Raw genomic sequence first — 12143 nt, 5'->3', positions numbered from 1 at the left:
TTGATTGTAGATATATGTAGGATTATGGAACATTAAAGTCCTGCTTTTAAACTCAAAAGGTTCTACAGATGGCATAAGTGTAATTAAAACCATGCTCCTTAAAGCTTTTACAGCAATGCAATTTTAAAAGACTCAGGCATGAACAGCTGAAGTCTCCTGCCAAAAGAGAAACGGGCTTAATTGGCTTCAAATGCTTTCTTCTATGGCCAACATCTGACCCCAAAGGGAAGGAAAGGGGAGGGAAAGTATGATATTTACATGTTTTTGCAAACAAAAATGTTTCCAACATTTATGCTCCTCTCCAACTGGCTGAGCTAACAGAAAACAAGACTTGCTTAGACTGCATAGCAAAATCTATTTTGCATTTTTGTATATTAATTACTGCCCTTATATGAGTGAATGAAGTTTTTTAAAAAACAAAAACAATGGCTTGATAGTTGACTGAACTCCCCGCCCAAAAATGTTTTTTTCCTCCAAAGTTTTCATGCTTATCTTGTCATGTTCACAGTCCTTTTCTGGAAACTGTTTCAGCACCATTCATTAAAGTTTATTTCCTGCAAACTACATGATTCCAGGATATCGGGGATCATGTACTGTAGCTAACACGACAGCACCATGGTGTCACACAGCAAGAAGAAAGCAACATTGTTTTAGCTCTGAATGGAAAGGACAACAGAAAACACATTGGCCCACTTCTGAACAAGTGAAAAAATGCTTCCTGTTGTGCCCCACTGTGGTGGCAAGCAAAGAAACTGTTGGTGGACTGCAGTAAACCAAGCAATCCCATGGGACTAAGGAGACAGGTGATCTGGAGCCTATACCTATGCACCAATCACTTCCTGCCCAAGTAGTGAAATTCTGGCCCTCTAGATTTTGCTGAACCACAGTTTCTATCAGTCCCAGCTAGTATGGTCAGTGGTCTGGGATGATGGGAGTTCAGCATATATAAGTGGTACTATACTGTACTCAAAATGTACATATATGTAACTTAAAATAACAAAATAAAAATATATAAATAGTAGCAAAATAGCCAGTGAAACAAACCCAAGTAACACTAATGAGAAGATGGAACACTGGTTGAAAAATACATAACGATGGACAGGACAGAAAAACTACTAAGCTATTTTCTCAACTGGCGAATGGTATCATAACTGATGTAGTTTACATTATACATGCATTTTTAGGTCAATAAGGTAAAGGTAGAGGGACCCCTAACCATTAGGTCCAGTCACGGACGACTCTGGGGTTGCAGCGCTCATCTCGCTTTACTGGCCAAGGGAGCCGGCATACAGCTTCCGGGTCATGTGCCAGCATGACTAAGCCGCTTCTGGCGAACCAGAGCAGCGCACAGAAACGCCGTTTACCTTCCCGCCAGAACGGTACCTATTTATCTACTTGCACTTTGATGTGCTTTCGAGCTGCTAGGTTGGCAGGAGCAGGGAGCTCACCCCGTCGTGGGGATTCAAACCACCGACCTTCTGATTGGCAAGCCCTAGGCTCTGTGGTTGAACGCACAGCTCCACCCGCATTCCAGGTCAATAAGGTACCACTTTTATATTCTGAGTCTATTCATCCAGTTAACAGCCACAGAATGAGGATGGGGACACACATTATAGCGATCCAGTGAGGACTGATAGCCTATCATCTGGACAGGTATCTTATTTAAGCTGCCACTCTTTATTCAGTAAGCAATAGGTGAACACTAAGCCTGCTTCTCTGCTCCTAGACCAGAAAATCTATTTTGACGCACTGAGATTTCCCATGAACTTTGGCAACCCAGAGAACACTGGCTCTGTTGCTTCATTAATGGCTTATGTCCTTGGGATGATCCCTCTTTTCTGCCCTCAGAACAATTTTACACCCTTTTGACTCACTGAAAAGTTACCAAAGGTAGTCTTTTTGAAGGTGCAAAAATACTTGCCAACTTGGTTCATGGTTTCAACCAAGCTGTCTTCTTCCACTTCTCACAGAAAAGTTTTAAGTCATGTTGAAAAGTAACTTAATGGCTCACTTCAAGCAACTGTTTTCAGATAATTTCCTGAAGCTCCAAAACAAAAGCAAATGTATTTTCAGGCCTGTTCTCCCCTCCTGCTTATGTGTGTAACATCCACTGATGTGCCACATGCCTATAACCCAACAAGCTTGTTTTTGACCAAGTAGCTGAACCACCTCTTATAAAATTATCATGTTCAAAACTGGCTGGAACATAGAGCAGCTTTTCTACAATAGACTTTCATCCCAGCTCAAAGCTGAACCAACTGCAGCTAAGATGAGGTAGAAACTTCAGGGAAGGATGGTCTTTATCCATAGAAGCCATGTCATTATACTAATCTCCCAGACCATGACTTGTCTTGCTTTAGGCAAGAAGAATGTGATTTTACTTAAGACTGATTTATAGGCCATGAATTTTATTCACAAAAGCTGAAAAGATGTGTTTAAATATGCATGAATGGACAAGATTTTTATTAGATGCCAATGTTAAAAAACAGGTGGCATATATTAGCATTAAATCTTCATGGAACCTTTCTGTCTCTCTGCAGGGGAAAGGGTTAAAGGATGCAACTGTACTCTATTATTAGTACAATAAGGACTGCCTACCTTGTTCCATGAACAATTACTGCACTCCCTATTCTCTTTTAAACTCCCTCTTTGAAGGGGAAAAAACTTAACTACTATTTACTAGTCTGAGAACAATGATGCCCATTATGACAAAGATTACTGGAAATGACAAGCAGTCATTTTATGTTAGGTGTGCTGTGAAAAACTAGAGATTTGGCAGAGGCTTAGAAGGTACTGGACAGCCAAGGACACCCAATGTATTTCTCAAACCCAGTCAGTGTTCTCAGTTGTATGTATTTAGGTTAGCTCAAAGATCTCCAATCCTATCCATGTGATTAATAACCCAGGGTAACTGAGCAACCTCTGAATAACCCCAATATGTCTAATACAAAGCATGATTTTTCAGGAGCTATAAATCAATGGATTTAACAGAAAAAAATCCCTGGTTGTTTTGGTTTGGTTTTGCTAGAACATAAAGGATTAGTTGTTATGAATGGCAGTTTCATCATCTAGCTGAAGAGCTTATGGTATTCACAACAGAAACAGAACTTGTTTAATTTGAAGTAAATTCTGTAATTCTAACTGGCATCTACATCTGACTAGCACATGGTTCCAATGCAGTACTCAAATAGGACTGAAACACTGTAGTATTAAAAGGCTTTATTATTTCTGTCTTTTGCCTCAGTTTCCCCAGCTGCCTCTTCAAGGTCTGTGCAGCTGCACTTCATTAGCATCAAACCTAAAGGTAGACAATGCTGCACACAATATCAAGATGAACTTTATTTAACTTCAGAAAAGGTCAGAATTCAGAAACCTACCTACTTGACCACTTTAAAGAAAAATGCTGTTGAGCAAACATTCCACCTGACAATAAAATCTAAAGCTCTCCAGAAAGGCAGTATCAAGAGGAAATAAAATGCAAGCATTCACAGAAGATGCAGGGCCTCTCCTCATTTCATCGTGAGAAGGGTTATAGGGCTGTACCTTCTTTTATCCCACCCACTGGAATATGTCTTTTTATTACAGAAGAATGGAATATACTTACATTTCCTGGAAGGTGGTTCAAATCTAATGAGGATGGCCACTATACTGTTGTAGTGCAACATTTTAGTCATTGTATGCTCTCTCAGGTTGGTTATTTGGGGACAGAAGTTCAAAAGCCATTCTCTGCCAGGCTGAAAGACTAGGTTCATTGATTTCAATGAGTCTACTATGAGCATACCACATTTTAAGTAAGCGCTCAGAGCCAAGGTAGAGCCATGTACATCATGAGAACCAGGCCCTCTGCTATACAGCGCTGGCAGCTGGAAATTGCCTCTTGAACTAAAGGCAGATTGTTGTTGACACTAGAGAAGCATTTCTTCAAGTCTGGTTCAATTTGGTATGAGATGCACAGCAAAAAGAAGTCTCAGTCAATGGAGCCTAGTTTCCCTATGCTCTCAGCACAAATTTGGTTAGTCTTTATTACTTATTTATGACACACACAAAAATAAAAATAAAAAAGGGATAACTGATGTGTAAAAGCACTTCAAACAAAACTCAGCTTTACAACTGGCAGTCCTAAAAGTTGGCTATTCATTAACGCTTCTTACTGAGCTTCAGGCCTCCAGCAGTGTAGGATACTGGAAATGTGTGCCAGATTTATTTAGTGGCTGTCTTGAACATTAACAGTTGTTCTGTAGCTCAGTGCAGAACTTTGATGTTAAGTCTCTGAAGGTCTAGGTCTGGCTTATGTCAAGTCAATTATAGTTGTAGAATTGTTCCCTTAAAATGACTTAAAAGGGGGGGGGAACCCATAAGTAAAAATGAGTTCTGCATTATCTATTACTAAGAACTGAATGGATGGGTCATACTAGTAGAAAAGGAACGGTCTTGAAGCCATGTTGCACAGGGCAGAGAGCAACAAAGGAAATAAATTCCTCAATGCAACATTATTTAATAAAAATAGTTTGGGTAGAATGTCAGGGTATACAACTAATTAATCAAAATCTGAAATATATGCTAACTGGCCATTTTGTTGGTGCACAGGGTTTTAACTTATTTAGGTATTTTGGTTAAATAGATATTTCTAAAATGATTACACTATACGTATTGAATCTGAATAGGTTCATAAAGGAGGTTTTCAGCGATTTGGAACAATGGGCACCACCATGGGGTAAGGTTAATACACTTAAGATTAATATATTGTCATGAATAATATAAACAGATGTGCAATATCCTGTCCTTTTACAAGAAGCCTGACAGATTTTCAAAATACCTTGTTGTTCTCATTATAAGTATTAAAACAATAGTATTTCATCCCAGTAGATAGTTATCTCTACACCTACATTAAGATTTGAATCTGGGTATTCTAGTACCAAAGTCATGTCCAAATATTTTGAACAGCTGGAACCCCATAATCCAGTTGGGGTAAACTTGTTGCCCTCATAATGTTCATAGAATCACAGAAACATAGAACTGTAGAGTTGAAAGGGAGCCTGAGGATCATCTAGTCCAACCCCCTGCAATGCAGGAATATGCAGCTGTCCCATACAGTGATTGAACCTGCAACCTTAGCATTATCAGTGTTGTTGTTGTTGTTTAGTCGTTTAGTCGTGTCCGACTCTTCGTGACCCCATGGACCATAGCACGCCAGGCACTCCTGTCTTGCACTGCCTCCCGCAGTTTGGTCAAACTCATGTTCGTAGCTTCGAGAACACTGTCCAACCATCTTGTCCTCTGTCATCCCCTTCTCCTAGTGCCCTCAATCTTTCCCAACATCAGGGTCTTTTCCAAGGATTCTTCTCTTCTCATGAGGTGGCCAAAGTATTGGAGCCTCAGCTTCACGATCTGTCCTTCCAGGGAGCACTCAGGGCTGATTTCCTTAAGAATGGATAGGTTTGATCTTCTAGCAGTCCATGGGACTCTCAAGAGTCTTCTCCAGCACCATAATTCAAAAGCATCAATTCTTCGACGGTCAGCCTTCTTTATGGTCCAGCTCTCACTTCCATACATCACTACTGGGAAAACCATAGCTTTAACTATACGGACCTTTGTCGGCAAAGTGATGTCTCTGCTTTTTAAGATGCTGTCTAGGTTTGTCATTGCTTTTCTCCCAAGAAGCAGGCGTCTTTTAATTTCGTGACTGCTGTCACCATCTGCAGTGATCAAGGAGCCCAAGAAAGTAAAATCTCTCACTGCCTCCATTTCTTCCCCTTCTATTTGCCAGGAGGTGATGGGACCAGTGGCCATGATCTTGGTTTTTTTGATGTTGAGCTTCAGACCATATTTTGCGCTCTCCTCTTTCACCCTCATTAAAAGGTTCTTTAATTCCTCCTCGCTTTCTGCCATCAAGGTTGTGTCATCTGCATATCTGAGGTTGTTGATATTTCTTCCGGCAATCTTAATTCCGGCTTGGGATTCATCTAGTCCAGCCTTTCGCATGATGAATTCTGCATATAAGTTAAATAAGCAGGGAGACAATATACAACCTTGTCGTACTCCTTTCCCAATTTTGAACCAATCAGTTGTTCCATATCCAGTTCTAACTGTAGCTTCTTGTCCCACATAGAGATTTCTCAGGAGACAGATGAGGTGATCAGGCACTCCCATTTCTTTAAGAACTTGCCATAGTTTGCTGTGGTCGACACAGTCAAAGGCTTTTGCATAGTCAATGAAGCAGAAGTAGACGTTTTTCTGGAACTCTCTAGCTTTCTCCATAATCCAGCGCATGTTTGCTATTTGGTCTCTGGTTCCTCTGCCCTTTCGAAATCCAGCTTGCACTTCTGGGAGTTCTCGGTCCACATACTGCCTAAGCCTGCCTTGTAGAATTTTAAGCATAACCTTGCTAGCGTGTGAAATGAGCGCAATTGTGCGGTAGTTGGAGCATTCTTTGGCACTGCCCTTCTTTGGAATTGGGATGTAGACTGATCTTCTCCAATCCTCTGGCCATTGCTGAGTTTTCCAAACTTGCTGGCATATTGGGTGTAGCACCTTAACAGCATCATCTTTTAAAATTTTAAATAGTTCAGCTGGAATATCATCACTTCCACTGGCCTTGTTATTAGCAGTGCTTTCTAAGGCCCATTTGACTTCACTCTCCAAGATGTCTGGCTCAAGGTCACCAACCACACTACCTGGGGTGTATGAGACCTAGCATTATCAGTACCATGCTCTAACTAACTGAGCTATCCAGGGCAGGCAGGGTGACTCCAATTCCTATCAGCCCCAGACAGCATTGACAATGATCAGGTATGACAGGAGATGAAGTCCAACAACATCCAAGGGCCACAGGATTCCTATGGCTACACCTGAACATTTAATATGTTAAATAAACATTAAATATGTTTATTTAATTTAGTTTATTCACTATAGATGTAAACCTCACATGCATACCATCTGAAAGGCTCATATCAACTTAAATTCAATTTAAGTTTCATCTACCGATGGTCACTGTGTAGTCATATCTCATGTTACAGGATGCGTCTTTTCGGGATATGGACGCGCCGAACCTGGAAGTCCCAGAACAAGTTACTTCCAGGTTCGGTGCGTCTGTGACCTGTGCACACACGCAGATAAACCGTGCTTTGCACATGCTCAGAAGTGACGAATTATGTCACGCGCCTTGGGCAGACGCGGCACTCAGGATGAGACCTTTTCAGGTTGCTAACAGGCCTCTGGAACAGATCCCATTCGCAACCAGAAGTACCACTGTATCTGAAATGTGAACTGATAGTGGTTTACTGTTATTATTAATATTAGTTGTATTTTAGAGTTATTAACCTATTTAGTACAAAGACAAGCTGCTCAAATAAGCCATTTTCAGCACTCTATACATTCCCCAAATTTCTGCCTTCTACCCAATCAGTCAAACTGTTTTTTAAGTTCAAATAGGAGGCATGAGAATCAGTAGACGCAAATAGAGAAGACACAGAGAGGGGGCAAAAACATGCATGCATTGGTATCATTTCCTCTCTAAAATATTTTCCTTTAGAAGCATTTTTGGATTACGGAATATTTAGAGACACACTTCTGCTTTTGCAGTGGGGCAACCTTCTGCAAAGGAAACTTAAAAGAGGATGTCGTGTTCACCCCTCTGGATCCTTACAATCGTGTTTCAGGGTTTAAAAAGTACAGTAAGATTTTACTTTTACTTTTGCAGGGAGGCAACTAAGAACAAATTTGGCACCTTGGTAGTAGCTACTAACAGACACTTAACTAAGTTAACAATTTGATCTCCAATTGCCATGGCTTATCATTTGTGAGAAAACAACTTGAATCCTGTTCAGGCAATTTGTCAATAAGAGTTTTATTCTCCTCCTAATAATAATGTATTATAGGAGTACACATGAGATAATGAATTAAAGCATTCATGCCCACTCTGTATGGTCAAACTATCCTTTTTGCTAGCTTCTCTTCCCAGCCAACTGTCACCTCCCTACAATTCAGATCTTCAAGGCCCATGATTTAATATCTAGTCTTTCAATCATGGAGTGAGTGGAAAATGGAACTAAATGGTCTGCAGTCTATTATGCTGCTGAAAGAAAATACTATTCATACACCAGCTCTACATAGTCAGAGAAAGCAGGCGCACTGCAAAGAAACACTAGCAGAGCAAAGTGTCAAGATTCATTTGAAGCAAACAAGTCAAACCACGGAGAAAGACCAGCAAAAGGAAAATCAGTGTGACTGCTCAATTAGCTCTAGAAGAACCTTCCTACACATCTCCTAATACGGCAGTCAGAGCATGAGGAAAACCTGTTTTTTCCCTTCTGTATACTTTACTCTGCTGCATGAATGGCAATAACTTCATGCAAACGCCAACTGTCTGAGAGACTGACTCGCATACAGAGAGCTAAGCAGAATGCTGGAAGTTGTATGAAGACTGAATCACCTTAGAATATACATGCAATTGATTTCTATTACAGGTTTATTTTGTGAAGATGAAAAGTTATCTCAACAGGCATACTGATTACCTAAGTGAACAAGCTTTGGGACCACATACAAAAAAAGCCTTTCATGGATCTTGAGGCATACTATTTCGAAATGAACTAGTGCTTGTATAAGACAAAACTAGTGGAAGGTGTGTAGATGATGGAAGCCTGATTAACCTGTTTACTGTTTCAGTACAACAAGAGCTCTCCAGAGTACGAAGGAGTGATTTAATTGCTTAACAATAGATCCTAATAAGCAGTTTAATTGACAGATGAGGAAAATTGCCCAATTAAACAATCAACTGCACAGAAAGGAGTCTCTCTCTGTATGGCTCCTTTACATGCCTGTCGCCCAGTGTTTCTCAAACCAGAAATGCAGAAAAGGGAGGTCATAAATCCCTTCCCGACACCTAAAGAGCCACAAAGGAGAACAAAAGTAAGGGTGGGGAAGCTGGATGAGAGTTGTGAAGCACAGCAAAAGTGGGTTCAAGTGAAGAAGTAGTGCAAGAGATGGGAAAGTTAAGCAGGTATCCCCATGGATGATAAATAAAATAGAAGATCTTTGCTTAGCCATTAATACATGAGCCCCTGACTTAAGGAATGGCACTAGGAAAGGTGCATTACAACTTTAAACAAAATCTTTAAAGTTGCCATTGACCCACTAGTTTCTTAGGAAGTTAATCCTCAACCAAAATTACCTTAAAGTGTTGTGACTCCACTTACACATCAAGTATTAACACATGCATCGTAAAATAGGTATTCGGCATTATGTTTAGCTACAGCTAAGATGTATTGCAGGTAAAGGGTAAAGGGACCCCTGACCATTAGGTCCAGTCGTGACCGACTTTGCAGCGCTCATCTAGCGTTATTGTCCAAGGGAGATGGCGTACAGCTTCCAGGTCATGTGGCCAGCATGACAAAGCCGCTTCTGGCGAACCAGAGCAGCACACGGAAACACCCTTTACCTATTTATCTACTTGCACTTTGACGTGCTTTCGAACTGCTAGGTTGGCAGGAGCTGGGGCCGAGCAACGGGAGCTCACCCCATCGCAGGGATTTGAACCGCCGACCTTCTGATCGGCAAGCCCTAGGCTCTGTGGTTTAACCCACAGCGCCACCCATGTCCCCAAGATGTATTGCAGAGCTGTTACTAAATTTAAATATATAGCTACTTCCCAGTTTTCTTCTTTGGAAGCAGAGTAAGTTACAATCATAAGAGCATCTAACAGGCTTTTATGTCATGGTAAATACTAAGAATTTTCAGTGTACCAGATCACAATTAATTGCCTGCAACTAATAATGCAGACTCACTAAAGCCAGTTTGCTTTAAAATCAAAGTGAAATCTAAACAAGGAATAGAGAAAAGGGGAAATTCACCAGTTTCTCTGGCTCATCATTCAGGTAGCAAATGAATTCCCATAAATGCTAACCCAGTTCCCTACACGTTGCTGACTGCTGATATGTAAATAAATATCTGGAATTTTTGAAAGGACATATTCATTGCAGCTGCTTTAGATTATTATATCAGCTTTGTACTATTTCTCACCTACAATACGATACAGTAGCGTTAGTATCAGACTTGCATTTGTATGAAGTTTCTACTGGTCATGGCAACACAAGTATGAAATGTTTCTATGTGCCATTAAGTAATCAGAAATGGCAAGAATGTTCAAATTGACTCATGCTACTTTTTAGAAAGAAAGAAAGAAAGAAAGAAAGAAAGAAAGAAAGAAAGAAAGAAAGAAAGAAAGAAAGAAAGAAAGAAGAGTGATTCAGGAAAACTTACAAAGAATTTGTGTTCAGAAGGTTTTAATACTTTCTTACAAATGGGAACTCTTGACACTTTGAAAAATAATGCCAGCTAGAACTATGGATATCTCAACTTCATCAGTATCTCTCACAAAGAGGCTATTTTCTGGACCTTTAAAGTACTACAGATCATAATATTCCATCAGAATTTTCCAGATAAGAGATATGTCCAAACTTCAAAATGCTAGCAATATTGTGAAATATAAGAAGCGCACAGCAGTTTAACAAGCTGTTCAGGTTTTGCCTGAATTTTCATTTCAAAGCCTATGCCCTCCTAGTAAAAATATTCAGCAAATGCAGTTCCTGTTCACTGTGAAGAGATAGGAAGCAAATTCAAGTGATTTACTTATAATCCCTGAATCAGTAACTATAGCAAGATGTGAAGACCCTGCATAACTATACTGTTGAAGGCTCCTTCTACAGAAGAGCTTTGCCAAGGCTTTATTTCACACAGATACCTTCAGAAGAGAAATGAATCACACAGAAAGACTCAAGTGGGAAAAGGCACAAGTAATCTGTGAACATAATCAGCCCTTAGCAAGTTACAATATAGCACAGAAATGAAAAGCTCTTTGCTTACTCTGAGTGTCTTTGCAATCGGGGAAGGAGACGATGGGGGAGAATCAGACTGAGACTTTCTGTTTCGAGTAAACTCCTTACTCCTGGTATACAAGGACGACATGGTCCATTCAGGGTGGTGGCAAGGCAACAGGTCACCTCTCAGTAGGAACAAGATCCAACTCTTCACCTCTGTCTCACTATGTGCAGCTGGGTGGTGCCTTCTAAAGCAAGAAGAAACTAGTTTGACAATTATAGTATTTTAGCCAGTGTTCAAAGTTACAAGTTTCTAGGCACCAGGCTGATGACTGCAGAAACAAATGTCACAGTGGGCTGTTCTCCATAATGCTTTAATCATGACAAGACAGACCCCCAGGAGCTTCTGCTGGCAGAGGAGAGTGCTAGAGCATGTCACTGTCAGGTCTTCCAAAAGATTTTCTGCTATTCAGAGCTTTCACACAGCAAAGCCAGACTATTTCCAAACAACCGATGATGGCAAGAAATCCGGTAACAAAATTGGCAAAAGCCTAAAGATTACTAGTTTATCCAGCTAGGAAGACGCCTTAGCAGAATTTTTTTTAAATCCACAGCCTTGTCGAGGCAGATCTCTGTTGCTGGAGCAGGGCTGCATCATTAGGGAGAAAGTACAAATAAGGAACAAATGCTGCTACAGAAAGGGGCAGTCCAGATGAAACTGTGTTTTGTTCCATGCTCCAAGTTAGGAACGCCTTCACACACTTCTATCTACCCTCCCCTCTTGCTATTTTCTGACATTCCAAATCCTTACTTGCTCAGTGAGGAATGCTGGAGGGAGGCCAAAGGCATAGATTCACTTTCAACTTGGGATTTGGGCTGCTACTTGTAGGAGAAAGAAAGCTGAAAGTTCCTAAAGCCCAGATGGCTTCGAAGTATGAGGTCAGAGCACAATTCAGTCAGCTTGCTTGCAAGGTCTAAGTTCCAGCCACTAGTTTTTCTAGCATGTTTGGGTGATTTAGGGCTTCTTCTTTAACAAGGTGTTTTTGTTTGTTTTTTGCATTTTAGGCCACTGCCAGGCAGTCAAAATTTGTGGAGCAGAAAGTTAAAAATCTCTTAAAAGTTTGAATTCTAAGTAAAAATGAACATGTTGCTAGATAGGTGTGCCCAAGCAAACTCTAATTTCCTTTTAACTCTATCATACATTGGGCTCACTTGTGTTGAATGTATAGCTAGTATTACCTGATGGTAACAAGTAAACTGAAGAGCTAATTAGCACAAGCTGTAAAGCTAATTCACTTTTGTATAGGCATTTGCTAAATTGGTTTGGGT

At 40.5% G+C, this 12143-nt stretch overlaps 1 protein-coding gene across 10 annotated transcripts in view; it reads right to left on the bottom strand.

Annotated features, from left to right (window-relative positions):
* Positions 1 to 12143, bottom strand: part of PPP1R12B (protein phosphatase 1 regulatory subunit 12B) — a 105392-nt gene that overhangs the window by 27879 nt on the left and 65370 nt on the right. The window contains exon 2 of one of the 10 annotated variants that reach the window (XM_060277178.1): positions 10861 to 11062. The exons of 8 other annotated variants lie outside the window; for them this stretch is intronic. In XM_060277178.1, coding sequence (XP_060133161.1) covers positions 10861 to 11062 — 202 coding nt within the window. Of the gene's footprint in view, positions 1 to 10860; positions 11063 to 12143 lie in introns of those variants that run through there. One more of the 10 variants, XM_035122911.2, reaches the window with a different exon arrangement.

The sequence above is a fragment of the Zootoca vivipara genome, chromosome 7 (genome assembly GCF_963506605.1).
Source record: "Zootoca vivipara chromosome 7, rZooViv1.1, whole genome shotgun sequence".
NCBI classification, from domain to species: domain Eukaryota; kingdom Metazoa; phylum Chordata; class Lepidosauria; order Squamata; family Lacertidae; genus Zootoca; species Zootoca vivipara.
Note: the sequence above shows the minus strand (reverse complement) of the source record. Positions and strands in the feature narration are given on the sequence as shown.